Here is a 25,203-nt window from a genome sequence, read left to right on the forward strand (position 1 = left end):
GAGTGTGTGTGTGTGTGAGTGTGAGTGAGAGTGTGTGTGTGTGTGAGTGTGAGTGAGAGTGTATGCGTGTGTGTTTTCCTCCAGAAGTCCTGTCACAGTAGAGTATCTGACATGTTCGTTTATGTGCTGGACTCATAATTAGAGGATCTGTTGTAGTTTATGCCTGCTAGTGATGTTAAAAACACTGGTACATTGGTGCCAGTCTGTGCTAAAATTGTAATTTCATTGTTCGAGTGAAGAGTGTCACAGGACTTCACACTTTTTGTCTCTTGGCAAAATGCGCTCCACAGTCTGCTGCGTCCACTGTTACCAAACCTCACGTCAGCTTCATTCAGGCTTTAAATTGAAGCCCGAACCCAACCTATACCTAAGATTTATATATATTTATATGACAAACAGATATACCTGTTTGTCACGAACCGAGCGGTGCTTTTACATTTAGAGTTTAGAAAAATAAAAAAGCATGTTTCCAAATTAAAGTTGGTTGATCAGCTTACTTTATTACAGATTATATTATGATTATACCACAATATATTAATTATAGCTTTGAGTTTCTCAGTCTTTTTGTGTGAAAGTCCATAGATTTATATGATGTAGATGTTACATTGGAGACCACCTCTCTTTCATTGTATTGCTTCATTCATTGGGACTGAAGCGTGTGTTGTATCTGCAGTCTGCCGTGGGACACGAGTATCAGAGCAAGCTGTCCAAACACTGCTCCCAGACGGACACCTCCAAGGGTTTCGGAGGTAAATTCGGCGTGGAAGCTGACCGTGTTGACCAGGTAACTCCTCAGCTCTTCAGTGGACGGGTGAGTGTTTCTGCGGTCAGATTCACACTCAGTGATGTGCTGTTTTCCTGCAGTCTGCCGTGGGCTTCGAGTATGCCGGGAAAACCGAAAAACACGCCTCGCAGAAAGGTGTCTCTCTCTCTCTCTGTCTTTGTCTTTAAGATTCACTGTTCCAGTGTTGATTGTGCTGCAGTAAGAGCCGCTCATGTGGTGTTGTTTCAGACTACGCCACCGGGTTCGGGGGCCGCTACGGCGTGCAGGAGGATCGCGTGGACCAGAGCGCTGTCGGCTTCGATTATCAGGGGAAAACAGAAAAGCACGAGTCACAGAAAGGTGTGTTCCTGCTTCCCTGGCCTCACAGACGTCTCTGGACGTATGGTTGTGTTATTAACGCTGTCTGCCTCTTAAATCTACAGATTACGCCAAAGGCTTTGGTGGCAAATTTGGAGTGGAGATGGATAAAGTGGACAAGAGCGCCGTGGGCTTCGAGTACCAGGGAAAGACTGAGAAACACGAGTCTCAGAAAGGTTTGTGTCACATACCGTTTCACCTGAGTTTAACAATACAGATTTATGAAAGATTTTAGTGTTATTTTCCTTTAAGTTGGGGATAATACTGCTAATAAAGCAATAAGCCCCAAGAAGCCGTGGTTTACAGTGAAGGGGCGTTGAAGCGGAGTGCCTAAAACCCTCTTAGCTGTTATAAATTCATTGTAAACCACGGCTTCACGAGGGTTATTGCTTTTATAAAACGGTTATACGTAGTAAGGTTTCACAAAATAAAGCAGAGCAAATAAAGTGTAATGATATTAATAAACACAGTATTCTTCCACCAAACAATGTAGCTCCTCAGAAACAGTTGTGGTTGCTACAAAGTGGTTGCCGAGCAACACACAGACGTAGACAAAGGTGTGTGTTACTTTGTAGCGTCATTTACAACAGCTTCGAACGCGGCTCAGCCAATCAGAGTCAAGCACCGGAACTCTCCACTTTATAATAGTAGTTCTGTTTTAGACTCATAGTTTTCTGGTTTGTGTAAGACTATGTAAGGGGCTTCGGAGGGAAGTTTGGCGTTCAGACGGACCGTCAGGATAAGTCAGCGGTGGGATGGGATCATCAGGAGGAACTGCAGCTGCACGAGTCACAGAAAGGTAAAAGACACCACACTCTGTCTGAGATCTGTTTGTGCAGCGAGACGAAACCAGCTGAACAATCTGCGGTACTCAAGCAGTTTTGATGAAGTGCTATAACAAGGTCTGGATGTCATAGCTATTCTGATGGTATGGTGCCGTTCGGTCATTTTTGATTTTGTACTTCATCAGAATGGTACGAAAGGTTTTTGCGCTTGCTATGTAAAAAATAAAAAAATAATCATGGACATGATTTAAAAAGGTTAAATGGTCCTGAAAAAAATAAGTCACACTTGTATTGTTTGTGGCTAAAAACGACTGCATTGGAAATGAATGTGACGTGAATTTCATCTAGTGGAAGCGTTTGGTACTGCACCCAAACCAAATCTTTCTTCGAGATCTCAACCTCAAAATCAGAACACCGCTTGTTTAGATTTATGGCTTGGAGTATAAATTTTTTTTTGAAAATATATATTTCACACCTTTTTTCCTAGTTTAGTTTTTAAAACTTTTTTTTCAGCAATAATCTGCCAAGAGTCGTCTTTAAAAAGAGACCAAACTTAATTCTGTGCTCCAAAGCATTCACAGCGTTCAATTTAGTTTTATCAAATTTAATTCCATAAACAGTCTTAAATTGTACATGAAAGTCTTAATTATGTTTTCAGAGGTCTTAAATATGTGGACGGAAAGACCAGAATTGCGACACGGCTAAATGTGACGATTAAACTTCAAAAGGTTATGATTTCATTGATTAAGGATGAGCTGTATTTCAGAGTCCGGTGCTGCTGCTTTGTTTACTGCTGTTACCGGGGAAAGTGTTATGTTTCTGCTGTTCCGACAGCGCCTCCTGCTGGCAGAGAATCAATGTGCATTTTCAATAATCCCTTCTGCTGAAAATCAACACAATTTTACGCAGCAAACATGCAGTTGTGTCAACCTTTGGATCGACGTTACCACAAACATTGGCCTACCACTTTTATTTCTGCAGGTCTTAGAAAGTCTTCAATTTGATTTTAAAAATCCTGCATTCAAGATTTACAGCAGTTCAATCTGGAAGTTTCATTTTCAAGTCTATGCTCAGAAAGTGGTTAGCAGGTAATAAATGGATCACAACTATTCCATAAATATAATTTCATGCCATAAAGTTCCCTAAAAATACTAAGTAAAAAACATTATCAACTGAAACATAGTACATTCATTTAATTGAAATGAAAACAAAATTCGGTCAGTTTGACCGCCGCACGAACAACACGAGAGGTAATTCATGTTTTCACAAAATCTGTATTATAGGGAATAGAATTATTACACTCTGTAAACCTCCTGAAATCACGCCTGCAGAACTCTACAATAACAAAATAACCTCTACGGTAAGTTCAGATCATGTGCAATCCTGATATCTGGGAATATTTGCTATTGTATTTCTTTGAAAAAGACAAGACCTGTACACATTTTGCATTGTAGAGTACGCTTGTACAACTCGCAACTCTACGCAAACACAAGAAACGTCAGCTTCTAGCCCGGCGAAAATCAAAAGAAGCAGCATGTAGCCAATCACAGCGCTGTGTTCACTCCCTCAGATATCAGTGCATAATACACAACGTCTGTGAGGACTCATGAAATCAGATCCATTCCTTTTGAGCTGTTGATTTCAAAACAAAAACTGTAGCCAGATCATTCCTTCCTCTGCCATTTTCGACAGCGATCGAGCTTTCAGTAGACGCTGCATTGTTGTTCCCACGAGTCCTCTACAAGTAAACGATGACCGTTCTAAACCCGTATTACTCCGTTTCTTCTGTGGGAAGATCATTTGAAAGATCTTCAAACTGTTTTAGTGATCATTGACTTGGATATACAGTGTTTTTATGTTCCACGGAAGAAAGTCATGCAGGTTTGAACAACTTGGGTGAAATATTGCTTTGACATGCACTCGACATGAATGCGCACGAAATCCACATTTGAACTGTTTATTTTCCTCCGTTGTTATAGATTATGCCAAAGGATTCGGAGGGAAGTATGGTGTGCAGAAAGACCGAATGGACAAGGTGCACTGATCAAATCATTACAGTTAACACACAGATGAGGCTTTTGTGTTAGGTGTTGTTGTTTTTGCATGCGATCAGAACGAGAATGACGGTTGTGAAAAAGGTGTGTGCATTGGTGTTGTCATTGCTCTCGTCTTCAGAGCGCCGGCAGGTTTGAGGAGGTGGAGAAGCCGAGCGCGGCGTATCAGAAGACCCGTCCTGTAGAAGCAGGTCAGGAGAAACACACACGCTATAATGAATCAATCACAGCCTGTAGAGGTTTGAGTGAAGACGTGCTGCGCTCTGTTCAGCTGGCAGCGGCGCTGGAAGTATTAAAGCTCGCTTTGAGAACATTGCGAAGCAGAAGGAGGAGGAGGACCGGAGGAGAGCCGAAGAGGAGCGCGCTAGACGACAGGCCAAGGAGAAGCAGGAGCAGGAGGAGGCGCGCAGAAAACAAGATCTGCTCGTGAGTCAACACGCGTCTGCTAGTAAACCGTATGATGTGGCTCTTATGTAAGAGCTGGATTTGGCCTGAGATAAATAGCATTTCTTCTCTGAACTCTGTCCCGTGCCACCACATCACACAGATAAGAAATTGTGCATGAAACACATGGAGTCTCCTGTGTGTCATTATCATGCTACATTTGAATGTGACGGTAGACAAGATTTGAATACTGTAGTAATTTGTCGTAATTGTACCTGTATCGTACTCTAGCTGTTTTAATGTGTAGCAATAAGCCCAGAGAAGCCGTGGTTTACAGTGAAGGGGCGTTGAAGCGGAGTGCCTAAAACCCTCTTAGCTGTTATAAATTCACTGTAAACCACGGCTTCACGTGGCTTATTGCTTTTATAAAACGGTTATACGTAGTAAGGTTTCACAAAATAAAGCAGAGCAAATAAAGTGTAATGATATTAATAAACACAGTATTCTTCCACCAAACAATGTAGCTCCTCAGAAACAGTTGTGGTTGCTACAAAGTGGTTGCCGAGCAACACACAAACGTAAACAAAGGTGTGTGTTACTTTGTAGCGTCATTTACAACAGCTTCGAACGCGGCTCAGCCAATCAGAGCCAAGCACCGGAACTCTCCACTTTATAATTTCTGCTGTTCCGACAGCGCCTCCTGCTGGCAGAGAATCAATGTGCATTTTCAATAATCCCTTCTGCTGAAAATCAACACAATTTTACGCAGCAAACATGCAGTTGTGTCAACCTTTGGATCGACGTTACCACAAACATTGGCCTACGACTTTTATTTCTGCAGGTCTTAGAAAGTCTTCAATTTGATTTAAAAAATCCTGCATTCAAGATTTACAGCAGTTCAATCTGGAAGTTTAATTTTCAAGTCTATGCTCAGAAAGTGGTTAGCAGGTAATAAATGGATCACAACTATTCCATAAATATAATTTCATGCCATAAAGTTCCCTAAAAATACTAAGTAAAAAACATTATCAACTGAAACATAGTACATTCATTTAATTGAAATGAAAACAAAATTCGGTCAGTTTGACCGCCGCACGAACAACACGAGAGGTAATTCATGTTTTCACAAAATCTGTATTATAGGGAATAGAATTATTACACTCTGTAAACCTCCTGAAATCATGCCTGCAGAACTCTACAATAACAAAATAACCTCTACGGTAAGTTCAGATCACGTGCAATCCTGATATCTGGGAATATTTGCTATTGTATTTCTTTGAAAAAGACAAGACCTGTACACATTTTGCATTGTAGAGTACGCTTGTACAACTCGCAACTCTACGCAAACACAAGAAACGTCAGCTTCTAGCCCGGCGAAAATCAAAAGAAGCAGCATGTAGCCAATCACAGCGCTGTGTTCACTCCCTCAGATATCAGTGCATAATACACAACGTCTGTGAGGACTCATGAAATCAGATCCATTCCTTTTGAGCTGTTGATTTCAAAACAAAAACTGTAGCCAGATCATTCCTTCCTCTGCCATTTTCGACAGCGATCGAGCTTTCAGTAGACGCTGCATTGTTGTTCCCACGAGTCCTCTACAAGTAAACGATGACCGTTCTAAACCCGTATTACTCCGTTTCTTCTGTGGGAAGATCATTTGAAAGATCTTCAAACTGTTTTAGTGATCATTGACTTGGATATACAGTGTTTTTATGTTCCACGGAAGAAAGTCATGCAGGTTTGAACAACTTGGGTGAAATATTGCTTTGACATGCACTCGACATGAATGCGCACGAAATCCACATTTGAACTGTTTATTTTCCTCCGTTGTTATAGATTATGCCAAAGGATTCGGAGGGAAGTATGGTGTGCAGAAAGACCGAATGGACAAGGTGCACTGATCAAATCATTACAGTTAACACACAGATGAGGCTTTTGTGTTAGGTGTTGTTGTTTTTGCATGCGATCAGAACGAGAATGACGGTTGTGAAAAAGGTGTGTGCATTGGTGTTGTCATTGCTCTCGTCTTCAGAGCGCCGGCAGGTTTGAGGAGGTGGAGAAGCCGAGCGCGGCGTATCAGAAGACCCGTCCTGTAGAAGCAGGTCAGGAGAAACACACACGCTATAATGAATCAATCACAGCCTGTAGAGGTTTGAGTGAAGACGTGCTGCGCTCTGTTCAGCTGGCAGCGGCGCTGGAAGTATTAAAGCTCGCTTTGAGAACATTGCGAAGCAGAAGGAGGAGGAGGACCGGAGGAGAGCCGAAGAGGAGCGCGCTAGACGACAGGCCAAGGAGAAGCAGGAGCAGGAGGAGGCGCGCAGAAAACAAGATCTGCTCGTGAGTCAACACGCGTCTGCTAGTAAACCGTATGATGTGGCTCTTATGTAAGAGCTGGATTTGGCCTGAGATAAATAGCATTTCTTCTCTGAACTCTGTCCCGTGCCACCACATCACACAGATAAGAAATTGTGCATGAAACACATGGAGTCTCCTGTGTGTCATTAACATGCTACATTTGAATGTGACGGTAGACAAGATTTGAATACTGTAGTAATTTGTCGTAATTGTACCTGTATCGTACTCTAGCTGTTTTAATGTGTAGCAATAAGCCCAGAGAAGCCGTGGTTTACAGTGAAGGGGCGTTGAAGCGGAGTGCCTAAAACCCTCTTAGCTGTTATAAATTCACTGTAAACCACGGCTTCACGTGGCTTATTGCTTTTATAAAACGGTTATACGTAGTAAGGTTTCACAAAATAAAACAGAGCAAATAAAGAGTAATGATATTAATAAACACAGTATTCTTCCACCAAACAATGTAGCTCCTCAGAAACAGTTGTGGTTGCTACAAAGTGGTTGCCGAGCAACACACAAACGTAAACAAAGGTGTGTGTTACTTTGTAGCGTCATTTACAACAGCTTCGAACACGGCTCAGCCAATCAGAGTCAAGCACTGAAACTATCCGCTTTATAGTTTTAAATGAATCGCAGATGGTTGTCATTCACTGCGGTGCATCAACAGACATTTAGAGATTTTACATTAATAGGCATAACGATTTTTTAACATTTAATTTTGAATAGTATTTACTGTGGAGGCAGAAACCTTGATGATGTAGTTAGTCATGTAATGAGACGGTCTCGTTCTAGTGTTTAATGCTGAGAAGTCTAGACTAAAAGTCTGAGAAGGACTGCACCGGTTCGAGAAGCTCCCATGATTCTTGTGCAGCGCTGATTTAAAGATCTGCTGTTCACTGATCTCGTCTTCTGTCTTTGGAGTTCAAATCTTACAAAGTGATTCAGAAATTCATCTTAAATAGATTGATCTTAATTAGGAGGGTGGGTTTTTTGTGTGTTGATATTAATGATTAATAATAGATAAGCTTCACGTGGCTTATTGCTTTTATAAAACGGTTATACGTAGTAAGGTTTCACAAAATAAAGCAGAGCAAATAAAGTGTAATGATATTAATAAACACAGTATTCTTCCACCAAACAATGTAGCTCCTCAGAAACAGTTGTGGTTGCTACAAAGTGGTTGCCGAGCAACACACAGACGTAAACAAAGGTGTGTGTTACTTTGTAGCGTCATTCACAACAGCTTCGAACACGGCTCAGCCAATCAGAGTCAAGCACTGAAACTATCCGCTTTATAATTTTAAATGAATCGCAGATGGTTGTCATTCACTGCGGTGCATCAACAGACATTTAGAGATTTTACATTAATAGGCATAACGATTTTTTAACATTGAATTTTGAATAGTATTTACTGTGGAGGCAGAAACCTTGATGATGTAGTTAGTCATGTAATGAGACGGTCTCGTTCTAGTGTTTAATGCTGAGAAGTCTAGACTAAAAGTCTGAGAAGGACTGCACCGGTTCGAGAAGCTCCCATGATTCTTGTGCAGCGCTGATTTAAAGATCTGCTGTTCACTGATCTCGTCTTCTGTCTTTGGAGTTCAAATCTTACAAAGTGATTCAGAAATTCATCTTAAATAGATTGATCTTAATTAGGAGGGTGGGTTTTTTGTGTGTTGATATTAATGATTAATAATAGATAAGCTGTTTCGAATGCTTTAATACTGATCGTTAATCATTAACATCCCCACACAGTACTTGCTGACTAGTTTCATTATTGATACGTTGCTCAAAAACCTGCTTGCTGAATCCATTTACATTTTTTTTTTATCGTTTTTAATAGTGTTTTATTTAAATAGGCTTTATAGATTTATATATATATATATATATTAGTTTGAGTCTCTTAGTTTATTTTAATTTTTTATTTTCTTAGCACTTAAACTGAATGAGAAATGTTGCCTTGGTAACTAGCTGAATTAAGTGTTTTTAAAAAAAAATAAAAAATAATTAATTTTATTTCAAGTAATATTTTTTTTATGTGGTTTTAGTTGACAATTATTGTCTGCTAGTCACATAAGCACACAATTTGTAAAGGCCATGAAATGTGGCCATATAGTAGCATCTCGTCTCTTTTAAAATGATTTATCAATACATTGAGCATCCCTGCACTGATGCGTCCTTTAACAAGCTTTAGCGTGTGGTGATGTATGATGAGCCCATGCGAGGTGTGTCTGCTGCTCTTGTGTATGTGCCGCATGAGAGGCACAGAGAGTCGGTGGATCGCAGCAGAATACTGAGACTGAAGAAATCCCCGTGCTGAGATCATGTCTGAAGCGCTTCTGAGAGTCTGTGCTGTGTCCGTCAGGTGGAGCCCGTCACGGAGGCGGTGGAGAACGGTGCAAACCTCTACGAGGTGGAGCCGGTCTCAGAAGAACCCACATATGAAGAACCGGTCCAGGAAGAGCTGTACCAGAACCCTGAGCCGGACGAGCAGAACCAGACCTCAGGTGCGCTCACACCTGCTGACACCCACACGTTAAAGCTACACAACCCAACATCTGTTTGTTTTAAATCATGAGCAAGTACAACATAAAACTGTATAAATCCATCTAACAAACAGTGTTTGTCCATCCCTGATTGACTCTGAGAAGCCTATAAAGCTGATTTATATTTTACAGATTTCACTGGAAATGGTGTATTTCTGTCATTCGTCCGTGTTTATGCACATCAGATCCATAAATAAAGGCAGCTACAATAGTTTCCAACATTTTACTGCCTAAAATGTACTATTATTACAAACGTAATAATTCAAAACAATTATTATTTGTTTATTTATTTTCCTGGCTGTTTGATGTTAGTGACGTTTGCAATAATGAGGTGATCAGCTGTAATCATGGGTACATCGATACACCTCAGATGATCAGATTAGTGCAGAATAGCAGCCGCTGGTGTAGCTTTCAGCGTAAGCTCCTGTTCTAGGCTGGTTTGGGCAGGTGTGTGTTCTCTCAGTGACCTGTCTGTCTCTGTGTGTGTGTGTGTGTGTGTGTGTGTGTGTGTGTGTGTCTCTGTGTGTGTGTGTGTGTCTGTGTGTGTGTGTCTGTCTGTGTGTGTGTGTGTGTCTGTGTGTGTGTGTCTGTCTGTGTGTGTGTGTGTGTCTGTGTGTGTGTGTCTGTCTGTGTGTGTGTGTGTGTCTGTGTGTGTGTGTCTGTCTGTGTGTGTGTGTGTGTCTGTGTGTGTGTGTCTGTCTGTGTGTGTGTGTGTGTCTGTGTGTGTGTGTCTGTCTGTGTGTGTGTGTGTGTCTGTGTGTGTGTGTCTGTGTGTGTGTGTGTGTTTCAGGTGCTCAGTCGTACGAGTTTGGCGAGGATCTCGGCGTGACTGCCGTGGCTCTGTACGACTATCAGGCCGGTGAGTGAACAATCTGATGAGTTTGACACAGAGTTACAAACTGTGGCTTAGAAGATCATAGTATGGCACTAAACATTTTACATTGTTTACACTGTATGTGAGCGGCATGACACCAAAAAATAGATCACTCCTGTTATACCAAAATACAAATAAAAAACATCAAGTAAATGGGTATGGACCATTTATACTATATCCAAGAAATATTAGATACATGTCTGAATCTGCTATAAATTTTTTTATTTTTTTTGTGTTTGTGAAGCTTGTGTTTTCCAAGGGATAAAAACATAAACGGGTAATTGTGGTTTTTGATCTCACAAATCTGACATCTTTTCTTGAAGTTCTGAGAGAAAAAGTCATTATTGCCAGATTTACACTCACAATTGCAAGATAAAAAGTCAACTGTGAAATGAAAAGTTAAATTTTTTTTATTCAGTGGCGTAAACAAACAAAAAAAAAGTACATATTGTGAAGTTTATAACTTGCAATTCTAAGAAGAAAAAGTGAATCCCACAATTTAGGGGGAAAAAGGCAGAATTGTGAGATGAAAAGTAATTGACTTTGTTATTACTCCGTGGCTGAAACAGAAGGGAGTCATGTAGCGTGCCTCTGTTTCTCTCCAGCGGGAGACGACGAGATCTCCTTCGATCCGGATGACGTCATCACCAACATCGAGATGATCGACGAGGGCTGGTGGAGGGGCGTGTGTCGGGGCACGTACGGACTCTTCCCAGCCAACTACGTTGAAGTCCGACAGTAGTCTCGCTCCGTGCGCTCTTTACACGGCGGCCGTCGCTGAACGAGAGTCATGCTTCCAGTCCGTTATCAGCCCTGCTTTCTCTTCTTTCACTGTAGCATGTCGAGCGTTCGCCGGTCATTCTGCTTCCTTCAGCTCATCTCTCACTTCCTGTTTCACGTCAGCAGGTGTGTGCGCTTTACTGGAGCCAAGAGCTTTTATGACACATCTGAGAGTTTATTCGCTCACACACACACATATATACATCAGTATGTGAAATAAGAGATCGTAGACCAGAGATCTTCTGGCATGTTTTAGAGAAATAATGTCACACGGACGGCTTCTTTGACTCGAACGAACACTTTTAGCTCATTTCGGTGTCTTTTTGCAGTGTTGGAATAGGGATTAACTGCGTTAAGTTTGAAAATATGAATGATCATAATCAATGAAGGCCAAAATATAATGCCATAATCCGTCACTGCTAGAATTCTGCGTCACGTCTGAGTACAGGATGAACAGACATTCAGTCGCAGTGTTTGAAATCATTCATAAAAATCACTTTGGTGGTATTTGAAAGGTTGTGTATTTAAATCAGATGTTAATGCGTTATGTGCTGTGAACTGTATGTCTGTCTGATTTGCATCGTCTCCATGCTTCTCTGTGTTCTGATTCCTCTGGACTCGCTCTCGATGTGCTGGCAGAATGATCTTTTTGTGAGTGCATGACATTTCTGTCTGTGACGCTGAATTATATCGAATGATCTGCTGTTAAATGACAATCCACACAGGTGCAGAGGAGTTAATTCTGTTTAATGGCTTAGCAGCAACTAATGACATAATCTGTGTTTTGCTAAGTATTTTAGTTAAGTAACCTTTTCAAACAAATTATGTGCTTATCTATACTGGCTCTCTTTACAAGGCTGTTTTATAAGAAATATCATTTAAGAATAAAAAAATAGAACCTAGTATTTTTCACAATCCATTGCGCAGCCACACCCTCCGTGTTTGAAACGTTATTTCTCTTACAGTAGCTTTCATCAAGTGCGTGTGTTTGTGAGACGCATTGATGCACAGGAACAGAGCTCAACTGGAGCGATGTTTATTTCTTTCAGATTTGTTTGCCATACAAGGTGTAACTGCGCTCAAACGTGTGAATCCTACTGTTTTCTTGGTCATTGCAATGAGTTAGTTATTCCATTTTTGAAGATCTTACGGCGACATTAACAACATGAACACAAGTCTTTAATCAAAGTAAAGCAAAATAGGTTGAAGTCAAAGGAAAAAATCATAGCTAAACAGTAAGGGATTGACAACTCTATCGATAAACCAGCAGTTTTATCAGGTGAACATTGTGCTTGTTTAATGATGTGATGGGAACATTATCTAAATATACACAAAATGTATTATCCATAGTATAAATATATTGCTTTTTTGGATTTGCTATATTAAGAATCTATATCCATTTTATTTAAACATTTTACTTTTTTGGCAAACCACACTTAAGTGGGAACAATACCATTGAAACTGCGTTTGGAAAAGGCAATATAATAATATAAATTGAAAATACTCTCTTATTCTATTGTATGCTATCAGAAGACGATCTATTTTATAAAATGTCTATTTTCACAGTAGCAGCAGTGTATTGGCAAACCTTCGTTCAGGAAAGGCTTGCGATTTTTAATTCCTGGCCCACATTTCAAAAATAGTGTTCTATATCGACTCGTACTCAGAATCTCAGCAGCAGGTGATGGCAAACATATCGTTTCTCGTTTCAGAGACATTATCACTATCAATACTGCAGTGAGTGGCACATACAAAAATCTAAATAAAAATGTAAAAAGTAATCATTGACTCAATTTTTCCAGTGTATGTTGGCTAAGAAACATGGTTCCAAGTTGCAGAATAACAAAAGCTGCTTAATATAGCCTCTGTTAAAGAAAGAAAACCCACTCGACTCGCGGAATCTCTCCAAAACCACAACTCGCATTAAAATAGAGTGAATTTCCATTTCATTCCAAGCTACTTTTTAAATGTGTAATTGATCTTATTGTGAGCTATTCATCTATGCATGCATTTCATTTTTCATAGTAGTTTTGATGTCACAACTGGATCTTGACTCCAATCATTCAGTCTGTTTGAACTCCACCACTTTCTTAGGCCTGGGACACACTAGATGATTTTCAGTTCTTAACCGATTTTAAAACCATGGGAGACCACAGACATGAAGACAGTTTCAACCGTGACTAGAGAAGAAAAACACAGAGGACAATCGACGTTGTCAGCTGGCGCGCATTCTGTTGTACAGTGAAAAACAAAATAGAAAAAAAAGAATATGGGTAATGTTCTTTCTCAGTACTCTACATTCGTGGCATGTTTGTTGCTGCCAAGTTTCAGCTATAGAAGCATGCAACATCTGCAAATCGGCCATAAATCTCCAACTGTCTGACCAGCCTTACAGTCCTCGGAAACCTCATAGTCAGATCCGCCTTCATCCAATCAATATCACGATCCACAACCAAGTCACAATATAAAAAAAAGCTGTCGCTACCTTAATGCGAGGCTATTATAGATGTTATTTAATCCATGGCAGCTGATGAGCACAATAATAATTACCCCTGATTTATGAGCTACGCCACAAGCTCTCATTAAGATCATTCTTCCTCTCAAGCCTTAGTTATTTGTTTTTTTTAATTCTCTATAGCTTGCGTAATCTTCAGCAAGAACACAAAAAATATCCTTTTTGTATAGGGAAATGTTAGGGAAAGCATATATGTATTTTTTAGCATTTAATTTTCACGGACAGGATCAGACAGAGCTGTAGGTGACCCCGTCCTCATTCAATCTCATGAAAATCAAGAAGCATCAAGGATGAAGAGCGGCTTCACTAGTGCCACCATCCCTTGCACTTATCTGGAATATTAAGGGTGTGAATACATGTTCCTGCTCAAGCCTGAGTGAATTTAAAGTTTTTAGCTAACCTTATTTTATAAGGACAAAACAACAGTGCTCTTCTGGGTATCCATGTTCTCTGCCACATACAGAACGCTTGCAGAAAACATCTGGAATGAAATTTTCCCAGAAATAGCTGTATCAAAGCTAAAAAAGAAAGGACTTGTCTCTATCCAAGCTCTGCTGGTTAGAGACGAGCTCCAGACATTTAAACAAAGCCTTTGATGGCAAGAACGAGTCCTCTTAGAAGTGTTCCTGAGTGCAGTTCTGCATCCATGGTACTTACTGTGCCTCTGAATACAATACAGAGAACATCGCCCCACACTTTTCAACAGATGCAACACAGCTAGTCTGAAAGAAGCTGGAGAAAACGAGGGATTGATCAAGCCAATATCCATGCCAAGCACTTTACCGAGTGTATGCACCCTTTATCTGTCCATTAGAAGTTTGAGACCCCTTTCAATGTTCATCCGGTGACCAACACGGGTGACACCCAAGTCTACAAGGTCTTCCTTTTGGAGGTTGGGAAGGTGGGTGCCCTCAATTTCATTGTCCAAGAAGGCCTTCTTGTGTTCCTGCAAGTTGAGGCTTTCAAGCCAGTTGGCTACATCGTGCTTGGTCCAGAGTAGGATGGGTTTGTCAGCAAAGGGCTTGTCTGAAGCCTGAAGCAGCGTGAGAGGGGACGGCGATCGACTGCTGACTGAGCTGAGGCTGTAGCATTGCTCTGCATTCACAATGGGTGGAGATGGCAGGCTAAATACATCTGTTAATGTGGGGGAGGCGGCAGAGCCTGGCAGAGAAGAGCAACGACCAGATTCAGGAGGAGGCGAGGCTGGACTGGAAGCCTGAAGGGGCAAGTGGCTCGGGGTTATTGAGGGAACCGTGTTGCTGCGTTTGGTACCTGAGGCTTGGGCCGTCCATTCTCTGAGTACACACACACACAGAAAGAGAACAGGTTGTGCGGCTCATTGAGTTTCATTAAGGAAAAGAACAAAGCTCTCTAGCATCATCCAACAACAACATTCACTATATCAATACATGTGGCTCAAAAGACACCACCCCAGACAGCAACATAGTGTTGGCCCAGATCCGGCCCACACTTGTGAAATCCATGCGGGCCGGATCTGTGCTAACACTGATTGCAGTCTGGGACTGCACTGCGCCCATTCAAAGAGAATGAACAGATCACTCAGTTATATCCAGTGTTGAGCCACCTTTGTAACCATCATTACAAATACAAGGACATTTGTTTGAGCAGGAATTCCAGTCTCAGAATGTGCTCCCAGATCTTCTGAGTGTACAACTTACTTTGCTTTGACTATATTGTCTGGTTAGTCATTCTCAAAGTTCATGAGATAAGCATTCTGAGGAGTTTGCAACCAAAACATATTTTTTAGTTTCTGGGCAAACAGAGAGAGATTAGGAGATAAAATGACAAAAGGACTCTATGCTGGGATTTTCTCAGTATTGTAAATTCATCAATTCATATATTCCTACGGAGGTCATGACTCTAATGAAATTTAAGATATACCAAGATAAATTGTTGAGAATGTTTGTTAAAGCACGTTTGTCCAGTCCTGCTCCTGGACAGACACCTTCCAGCAGAATTCAGCTCCAGCCATAATCAAACACTTGAACCAGGATCAAGGTGTTCAGGGTTCTTTAAAGGGGTCATATGATGCTATTTTAAAGATCATTATTTTGTGTATTTGGTGTAACAGAATATGCTGACATGCTTTAATGTTCAAAAAACACATCATTTTTCAAATACTGTACATTATTGTAGGTCCTCTATGCCCCGCCTCTCTCAAACGCTTCGTTTTCTACAAAGTCCCTCCTTCCGACAAGCGCAGTCTGCTCTGATTGGCCAGCTGACCCAGTGCATTGTGATTGGCCGAACACCACAAGCGTTAAAAAGAAAACTGTCGTCCATAAAATGCGTTGCACAAATTCGAACATCTGGGTTGTGCTGTTCTGTTGTAAATAAATCTTAACCAATGATTCCTAATTGCATCTAGTTCCGGAAGGCCAAATAATGTGCTTTTGCTTTCGCAATGTCTCCCTGACATGCTGCATCAACACTACTGCTGTTCCTGAAACCACGCCTTCTTTCTTTGCATGCACATTTGGGCGGCATTATGCTAATATTTCCACATAGTGACATAGACATGTGGGGGCATGTTAGAACGAGCCGTTTTAGGAAGGCGTGGTTGACTCTTAACTTTTATAAAGAATATCTCTTTGGATTCGAGACTTTAGTCTTTGCAACTTTACAGATCTTCTTTATGCACCAAGAGCTTGTAACACTCCAAAGAGAAAGGAAAACTTGAAATCGCATCATATGGCCCCTTTAAAATTACAGGCAGGTGTGTCCTGGAGCAGGGTAGGAACTGAAATCTGCGGGAAGGTTGGCTACCCCTGCAATAAAAGATTACCTCATAGCTGGAACATTTGGCTGTGGTTTAATCTTTTTTCATTTGTTGTCCTTGATCTACCCCAAGAGTGTCTAATCCACACATCAATATACACAGCTTTCTAGTTCTAGTCCACGGGTGACCTTTAGACAGCTTGTATATAGCTAGAAGTGAGACACTGTCCTAATTTTTGCCACATTTTTCTGATCTTGTTTGATTATTTTGTGCAGGAATGTTGCTTTTTCAATAAATGGCATATGGGACAGATTAGGCTGTTATTGTGCTGCTTACCTTGTTCCAATGCTTCTGGATCCTGCAGGCTGTTTTGGAAATCTGTCCTTGTTCAACTGCTGAAGTTTGGAGCTAAGGTCATTGATCACATTGGCTTTAGGACCTGCATTGGGTAAGAGGGGCTTTGGGAGCTCATGGTGGTCCCAGAGTTTAGTGCCTCGCTGAGCAAGTTTTTTGCGAAGTTCAGATTGTGCTCCATAACCCAGGTATGGCGGAGGGGCTGGTGGTGGCTGTCCGAAGGACTCTATGCTCTCGTGTATCCTATCGTGCAAAGGGTCCCTGTAAAGTGCATTGCTTTTGTTGATTGTGGGCTTCATTTTTGGCTTTGGTGGAACAGGTGGTCGGTCCACCAAAAGAGTCTGCCCATCTGCATAGTATATACATGTGTCATCAATTCCCTCTGATGAAAGAGTAGAAATACTGGACACTGTGGAAACTGTACCGTTGGCCTCAAAGTGAGGGTCCCCATTATTCCGACTGTCAGCTTCCTCAATGCCTGAGTCCGTGACGGGTTCAAACATTTCTGGAGGTGGTGGAGGGTAGGTGTGAGGAGTCGTGCAGTTTACAAGCCCCGAAAGACACTTGGACTCCACACTGTCAGTTGTAGAAGCACGTGAATGATAAACAGGCATGGGTCCTATTGTGTTATTCTTTTTCTGCTTGAGAATTTCTGCTACCTGGTCCTCAGGAACATCAATGCTGTTGGCAAACTCCAGAGGTGGAGGCAAGGGTTCAAACTCCTCATCAATATCCACTGAGGTCATTGGGGGAGGAGGAATGGTACGGGGAAGCTTGGCAGGCTCCTCCGCAGAGGTGACGATGTTCCTTGTATGAGGTGGCCGGGAGTTGGGGGCTGTAAGTTTGACGTTGTACTCAATGGGTGCACTGTCCATTTCTGGGGACTCTTCTTGTTCTAACATATCAGGCTGAGTGTTTACTTGTGGCTTGGCCTTATCTTGTGTGTGGACCATGAGGAGCCCAGATGACTGCTGTTGTGATGTGTTCTTGGAGTTCTTCAACTGCTCAGATGGATTTCTTTCCTTTGCCTTTTCTGTTTCGTGATTGGACACTCTTGTGTGTCTAAACAAAGCTCCACAATATTTTGGTTGACCCACTGTAGCTGTGGCAACAAAGCTGGCATCAATATTGGACCGTAGCTTGGTGTCTATGAAGAGTGGCTGGGTGAGGGTTGCTTTGTAAGGTTCTCCTTTAGGTGGAGGAAGAGGGGGTTGCACGTGCTCCTTCAGAGCTCTATTACTTAAAGCTAGACCCAGAGCCAAGGGTGGACAAATATCATGAGTCTTTCCTAATGTCTGGTTTTGGAAATCTCCATCGAGACTGATGGGACCGTCTGTATTGGGGCAGCTCCCGGTGCGTGTTGTGAGGTGCTCAGTTGTTGGTTCTGGGATGGTAAAGCCAGCCATGTTGCCTCCACTTACAATTTGCTGGAGCTCTAATAAAGAAGCCGGTGGAGCCATAAACTTTTGTAAACTCTTATCGCTGGCAAACATGCCTTCATCTATGGACATAGACTGGCGTAAACGAGGGGTTGGGATAAATGGATCCTCATCTCCGAGATCCATTGACAGGAAGGCTAGGGAGTTCTTGCGTGCTTCAAGCCGCTTCTCACGGTCACGTACTGCCCCTGCAATAGCAGCTGCAAAAGGGTTGCTCACGATGTGACTGCCATCTGGCCGTAGTTGGCCTGGCTGCTCGGAGGCACTAGTTTCAATTTCCATGCTACTTCCCCGGCTGCTTTTGCCACTACTGCTAGTTGAAGGCTCTTTGACAATAATGGTTGGTATTGGGATTGAACATGTTTTCTCAGGGCTATCCTCAACATTTGGCTGCTTTACCAATATACCCTTCCTACGAGCTGGTTTTGGTGGGATATACAAATGTTTGCCAACTATGTCTGAATATGGGTTCTCTGGCACATGGGCCCTGTTATGGGAACACATGTTTTGCTGGGCAGCCGAAGGAGTTTGACAGTCATATTGTTCAAAGTTCTGGCGATGGTACCCGACTAGATCTCTGTCTATAGTGTGGCATCTGCCTGTTGAGTTCTGTGTGTAAATGAGCTGGTTGGGCTCATATCCTTGTACCATAGGAGTACTGAGGTTGTGAGGTGGGGATGGAGGAGAAACGCCTGGAGGTGGGGGAATATCCTCAGATGTGTCAGGCATAGAGAGACTTCTGGTGAACTTGAGCAGTGGAGGTATGAGGAGCTTCTTTTCTTCTCCTGCAATTCCTTGGGAAAGAAACATGCAGCATGTTTAGACTATCACCTCAATAATTTGCTTAGCTTTGTTATTTTTTTACAGTCACATCCTCACACCTTCAACTGAGCATCTAAAGTAGCAAGAAAATATTTACCAATGGACTTTTGTCTTCTCATACAGCTTTTTGGCACACGAACATAACTTCCATGGGATCTTGCAGGAACACTAGGGGGAACTACAGCAACTCCTGGCCTTTCAGACGTGGACGGCTGTAAAACAGATTTGTTGATAAGAGCTCAATGTACACAAGACAGTTTTATGAATAATTATGCATCATTATTATAATCTAAAAGTGGTGGGAGCCCAGATGACTGCTGTTGTGATGTGTTCTTGGAGTTCTTCAACTGCTCAGATGGATTTCTTTCCTTTGCCTTTTCTGTTTCGTGATTGGACACTCTTGTGTGTCTAAACAAAGCTCCACAATATTTTGGTTGACCCACTGTAGCTGTGGCAACAAAGCTGGCATCAATATTGGACCGTAGCTTGGTGTCTATGAAGAGTGGCTGGTTGAGGTTTGCTTTGTAAGGTTCTCCTTTAGGTGGAGGAAGAGGGGGTTGCACGTGCTCCTTCAGAGCTCTATTACTTAAAGCTAGACCCAGAGCCAAGGGTGGACAAATATCATGAGTCTTTCCTAATGTCTGGTTTTGGAAATCTCCATCGAGACTGATGGGACCGTCTGTATTGGGGCAGCTCCCGGTGCGTGTTGTGAGGTGCTCAGTTGTTGGTTCTGGGATGGTAAAGCCAGCCATGTTGCCTCCACTTACAATTTGCTGGAGCTCTAATAAAGAAGCCGGTGGAGCCATAAACTTTTGTAAACTCTTATCGCTGGCAAACATGCCTTCATCTATGGACATAGACTGGCGTAAACGAGGGGTTGGGATAAATGGATCCTCATCTCCGAGATCCATTGACAGGAAGGCTAGGGAGTTCTTGCGTGCTTCAAGCCGCTTCTCACGGTCACGTACTGCCCCTGCAATAGCAGCTGCAAAAGGGTTGCTCACGATGTGACTGCCATCTGGCCGTAGTTGGCCTGGCTGCTCGGAGGCACTAGTTTCAATTTCCATGCTACTTCCCCGGCTGCTTTTGCCACTACTGCTAGTTGAAGGCTCTTTGACAATAATGGTTGGTATTGGGATTGAACATGTTTTCTCAGGGCTATCCTCAACATTTGGCTGCTTTACCAATATACCCTTCCTACGAGCTGGTTTTGGTGGGATATACAAATGTTTGCCAACTATGTCTGAATATGGGTTCTCTGGCACATGGGCCCTGTTATGGGAACACATGTTTTGCTGGGCAGCCGAAGGAGTTTGACAGTCATATTGTTCAAAGTTCTGGCGATGGTACCCGACTAGATCTCTGTCTATAGTGTGGCATCTGCCTGTTGAGTTCTGTGTGTAAATGGGCTGGTTGGGCTCATATACTTGTGCCATAGGAGTACTGAGGTTGTGAGGTGGGGATGGAGGAGAAACGCCTGGAGGTGGGGGAATATCCTCAGATGTGTCAGGCATAGAGAGACTTCTGGTGAACTTGAGCAGTGGAGGTATGAGGAGCTTCTTTTCTTCTCCTGCAATTCCTTGGGAAAGAAACATGCAGCATGTTTAGACTATCACCTCAATAAGTTGCTTAGCTTTGTTATTTTTTTACAGTCACATCCTCACACCTTCAACTGAGCATCTAAAGTAGCAAGAAAATATTTACCAATGGACTTTTGTCTTCTCATACAGCTTTTTGGCACACGAACATAACTTCCATGGGATCTTGCAGGAACACTAGGGGGAACTACAGCAACTCCTGGCCTTTCAGACGTGGACGGCTATAAAACAGATTTATTAAGATTTATTAAGAGCTCAATGTGCACATACATAAAGACAGTTTTTTTTTTAATTATCCATCATAACTGTAATCCAAAAGTGGTGTTCACATTTAATTTTAAAATACAAGACAAAAGCAACTTACATTAAAATCCATGGATGTGGCCAAAAAGCGACTTGAGGGGCGGGGCTTGATCGTGGCAACTTTGTCCAATGAGGCTTTTTCATGCACAAGCTTCTGTGGCTGCACGGTCTCTTCAACTTTATCTGCAAAAGGCAGTAATGTATGAGGAACAGGAGTACAAATTTCATTCGATCTCTAACACAGGCATCCATTCTCTGCAAGTTTATCAATTAACCACAGGGATACAGCATAAAGGAAAAAAGTGCTTGCATTGCAGTAAACAACAAACCATGATCATTTTCAGAGCCAAAGAAAAAAAAACGTTAACTCAAACATTTATTTTTTCACATTTCACTAAAATAAACCTCTATTAAACCATATTAAAATAAGGAATATGATTTCAGCTCACATCTTGATGATTTAAACTTTTTAAAGCTTGTTTTGTCATTTTAAATCATTTTAGGCCATCTTGCAGAGATTGGGTTGGGTGGGGGCTGCTGATCCAGCTCTATCACTGCTTGCATTAAGAACAATAAAAAAAGTAAAATTGTAGTGGCATGAGTTTTGACTTAACATCCTGAACCTTCTTTACTTTGTTTGGTAAGATATCGGTAATGGGCACATTTTGGAATTGGACAAAGTGGCTTGAATGGTCTACAGATGTATTCATAGTATCCACAGACCACTCAGATCTGATCATTAAAAATATCTGTATTATTCCTGGAGTAACCGTCACCCCCAAGAATGTGATGCCATCTTACAAAACAACAATTCATCCTAACATACTGAAGCAGAAATATCACTCCCTCATCGTGCATCAGTTCTGGGCTCCCCTATCAAAATTAGGTTTGGGAATAAATAGTTTTTTTTATTCACAGTAAAATAATGCAAAGACTATAAATAGACAACTTCATCTCAAATCGTCCTTCCTGGTTGCACGCAGCAACAAACATACAGTGACCAGTGCAGGATGATCGGGTTCTTTTGAAAGGAATATTCTCGGTTCAAAGGTTAAGCTCGATCAATAGTGGCATAATGTTGATACCCAAACTTTGACATTTTTACCTATTATATAAGGATCAGAAGAACTGAACTGTTGCTTAATTTATCCAAGATATTCAGAAAACCAAAAGGCTGGATTTCAGGAATTAAACTCTTGTGCTGAAAATCACACTAATAAAAGCAATAGTAATAGTGATGCTTAGAGAGATCTCACAAAAATAGCAGTGATTTATCAGATTTAACTCACCTAATTCTTCTAGTTCAGATGTCATGGACTTGGATCGCATTGAGAGTGCAGTTGTCGGGGCTCTCTTTGGTGGAGGAGGAGCTATGATACCAAAACATGTCTGTCATATACACACCACTGCCACTCACATCTGCACTGAAGGGAGTGTTGTGATTTTATCCTCTATTTGCTTTCTGTGTAATGTATTCTGTATATCATTTATATTACTCGGGAACATTACTCACTCAGGAACACAGTTTAGCTTGTTCTGGATGTGCAGCTACATCAAAATACGGTGTGCTGACGCACACGAAATAAGTAAGTAACATTAAAGTAATTCTATTATTTGCAGGACTTATAAGAATCTCAAAACAGGCCATCCATCATTAGTCCTGACTACACGTGCAGTGAGTGTCTAGTACCTTTTTTACGGGTGTTGTCGTCTTGTTCGAGATTCCTGCTCACTGTCACCACTTTAACGACGAGTCGGTTTCCTCCATGTTTAATCATGTTAACGACCTGCCGGTGTCCCATCTTCACCACATTCTGATGGTTGACCTGTAACAGAAATCACACTGCTCAGGATCTTACTGGTCATTACTGGTTTCTGTTTGAAGATGGAGGATCTGAAGAGGTGAATGGAAGATGTTTACTACTGCAGCTGCAAGTCCAAAAGGAGGCCTGTTTGCTTTCTTAATGCATGCTCCAGGTCTTGTGAATTATTTACTGAATGGGTTATTCCAGTGCATCTGTGCATATGAGCGCTTGGACTGATCTGAGAATATTATGACATCGGAGTCGGTTCTTTTCAGTGAACTGGCCAAACCATTTTGCAAAGCGGTCTGTGATTTGGTTCGGACTGCTCTCTCACTGCATCAGTCAGTGAAATGGCATCAGGACACTCAAGAAGACCGAGAACCAACAGAGTTCTGGATGAAGAGGATATTTCCCTACAATCATTTGAAACAAAAGGCGACTGAGGTTTAACTCATGTATGTGTATTACATGTAGGCCGTGAGAACATATGGCTATTTGACCTGATTTCTAAATGCAGTGCTGGTCGACTTACATTTGAATTACAGTTTCAACTCTATGCCGTTAAATATGGCAGCAAGCATAAGCTGAGATACAAGAATATCTTGAGTCGAAATAATTAGTTTTAAACATGATGACATGATGATGAAAAGCATCCAAATTTACCTGAATACACCCTACATTTTAAGACATTCTCCTTCTCGTTCGTGTTTACCGTGAATCTCTGCTAATTACTTTAGAGAAATGAACACAGGAGCTCATGAAAGAAGAGCTTTAGGTTTTGAATAACTGTGTTTATGATATATCCAGAAATAGAATATTATGGCAAAGGTGTTTGCAACGTAAGACAGACGTTTGCTTTTGAGATGTGTTAGTGATATTGTGAATGCAGTGCTTCGTTTTGCAAGAGATGTGAGGCGTTTTGCATTTTGTGTGTAGTTCTTGGATTTGTGTGTAAAGTTTAGAAAAAAAGAGGCAAAGTTTTGAAAATGTGTGTAAGCAGTTGAGAAAACTGTAATTTAGTATAACTACAGACATACAAACAAGCTTTAGAACTAAATCTCATTCTCATTATTTACATTGACAGAGGGATTCCCTTTTGTATGCATTTAATATTTCAGATTGACCGTGAAAAAAAAATGAAAAACCCGGAACAGGGAGATACGCAAATAAAACCTGGAGTGGACCATCTGGTTACATCACACCAGGAAATCAGCATTATTTGTGATCTGTCGTTATTGAAATCACTCATCAACAGGTTTCTGAGGACAGCAAATGAAACCAGAATAAATGGAACGGAAACCTGAATCTTTAGATTCGCATCCCTACAGAGAAGCATGAGAAAGCTAGCTGCTTCATGTCACAGTGTAGAGTATGCAGGGCTCGTACCTCGATGAGAAAGTCCCCTGAGCGGAGCCCCATCAGCCAGGCGACGCCACCCTCATCCACAGACTCCAGGTACTGCAGCGCGGGGAACGCAGGAGTCGGGATGAACTCCTCGATGGGTGTGTCTGCTGTGGAACCCAAAAAAAACAGCAGAGCCTTCATGTTACTACGATGTCAACTTCATATGACGTCTGATTTATTTCTGTTGCATGCTCTCAACGACTCACAAAGTACAATCTGACCCCGAATTAACTCTTGGGACAAAAGCAAACTACATTAACAAGGACACAAAGGGAAAAGGAAGCTATAGAGGAGTGTGTTTCATATGTGCGAGTGTAGATTTCACAGAGTTGCTCCTTCCCTTCGGCAGAGACACACCAGCTCTACACAAACCAGCAGTGACACCTGACAGTTCCCATAAATCAGCCTGCAGTGCTGCAGGATCCCACTGCTTCACAGCGTACAGTACACATACAGTGGACACTATAAAACACCCTCCACTGGATCTTTCATGATTAGAGACTGGGGTTTCACGTTATTTTGACTTGAACACATTCTGTAAGGTTTCAGACTGGTGGAGTTTGGGTCAGAATGAGCTGACATGTACTTGCAGATGTCTGTAGGGAGACCATCACACTAAAGAGTTAGCAGATGTTAAGCAGAAAATCTACTAATACTCTAATGAGAGTAAGTTGACATGTATGTGCAGCGTGTTCAGAATGTTCATCGAGACCGGTGTTGTAAAGTAAACAAACAGCTGTGACGAAAGTCACCTATGATTACATTTTTCTGTACCATTAATAAGAATACTGCAGACATCCCTGATAGTAATGTCTGTGTGTGTGTGTGTGTGTGTCAGAGAGAGAGTGTGTGTCTGTGTCTGTGAGTTTGTGTGTGTGTGTGTGTGTGTGTGTGTGAGTGTCTGTGAGTGTGTGTGAGTTTGTGTGTGTGTGTGTGTGCATGTTTATGTGGTTTATGAGGACACAAATTTGTATAATAACATGGGTATGACATAGGTATTACAAGAGAAGGTGATTTATGAGGACATTTTCAGTGTCCCCGTAATTCAAAAGGCTTATAAATAATTCAGAATGAGTTTTTTTGAAAATCTAAAAATGCAGAAAGTCTCCTGTGAGGGGTAGGTTTAGGGGTAGGGTTGGTGTGGGGCAATAGAATATACGGTCTGTACAGTATAAAAACCATTAAGCCTATGGAGAGTCCCCATAAACCATAAAAACAAACCAGTGTGTGTGTGTGTGCGTGTGTGTGTGTCTGTGAGTGTGTGTGTGTGTGTGTGTGTGTGAGGTTGTTTGTGTGTTTTAGTG

General features: G+C 41.7%; 2 protein-coding genes across 6 annotated transcripts in view; one reads left to right on the forward strand and one right to left on the reverse strand.

Moving 5' to 3' along the window:
• The window catches only part of cttn (cortactin), a 28,820-nt gene extending 17,550 nt beyond the window's left edge, over positions 1 to 11,270 (forward strand). For 4 of the 5 annotated variants that reach the window (XM_016291445.1, XM_016291441.1, XM_016291442.1 and 1 more), the window contains 11 exons: positions 674 to 784; positions 865 to 919; positions 1,013 to 1,123; positions 1,207 to 1,317; positions 1,830 to 1,940; positions 3,906 to 3,961; positions 4,102 to 4,171; positions 4,252 to 4,406; positions 9,085 to 9,226; positions 10,056 to 10,124; positions 10,745 to 11,270. In XM_016291445.1, the coding sequence (XP_016146931.1) occupies positions 674 to 784; positions 865 to 919; positions 1,013 to 1,123; positions 1,207 to 1,317; positions 1,830 to 1,940; positions 3,906 to 3,961; positions 4,102 to 4,171; positions 4,252 to 4,406; positions 9,085 to 9,226; positions 10,056 to 10,124; positions 10,745 to 10,881 (1,128 nt within the window). In that variant the 3' untranslated portion in view covers positions 10,882 to 11,270. The remainder of the gene's footprint in view (positions 1 to 673; positions 785 to 864; positions 920 to 1,012; positions 1,124 to 1,206; positions 1,318 to 1,829; positions 1,941 to 3,905; positions 3,962 to 4,101; positions 4,172 to 4,251; positions 4,407 to 9,084; positions 9,227 to 10,055; positions 10,125 to 10,744) is intronic. The other variant, XM_016291446.1, reaches the window with a different exon arrangement.
• shank2a (SH3 and multiple ankyrin repeat domains 2a) overlaps positions 11,248 to 25,203 on the reverse strand; it is a 43,931-nt gene continuing 29,975 nt past the window's right edge. The window contains exons 13-21 of the mRNA XM_016291467.1: positions 23,882 to 24,006; positions 22,381 to 22,516; positions 21,980 to 22,060; positions 20,752 to 20,873; positions 20,494 to 20,608; positions 19,065 to 20,368; positions 18,887 to 19,001; positions 16,511 to 18,761; positions 11,248 to 14,729 (exon numbers count right to left, since the gene is read on the reverse strand). Of these exons, the coding sequence (XP_016146953.1) occupies positions 14,234 to 14,729; positions 16,511 to 18,761; positions 18,887 to 19,001; positions 19,065 to 20,368; positions 20,494 to 20,608; positions 20,752 to 20,873; positions 21,980 to 22,060; positions 22,381 to 22,516; positions 23,882 to 24,006 (4,745 nt within the window). The 3' untranslated portion in view covers positions 11,248 to 14,233. The remainder of the gene's footprint in view (positions 14,730 to 16,510; positions 18,762 to 18,886; positions 19,002 to 19,064; positions 20,369 to 20,493; positions 20,609 to 20,751; positions 20,874 to 21,979; positions 22,061 to 22,380; positions 22,517 to 23,881; positions 24,007 to 25,203) is intronic.

Source organism: Sinocyclocheilus grahami, unplaced genomic scaffold, assembly GCF_001515645.1.
Source record: "Sinocyclocheilus grahami isolate Dianchi unplaced genomic scaffold, SAMN03320097.WGS_v1.1 scaffold271.1, whole genome shotgun sequence".
Classification (NCBI taxonomy): Eukaryota; Metazoa; Chordata; class Actinopteri; order Cypriniformes; family Cyprinidae; genus Sinocyclocheilus; species Sinocyclocheilus grahami.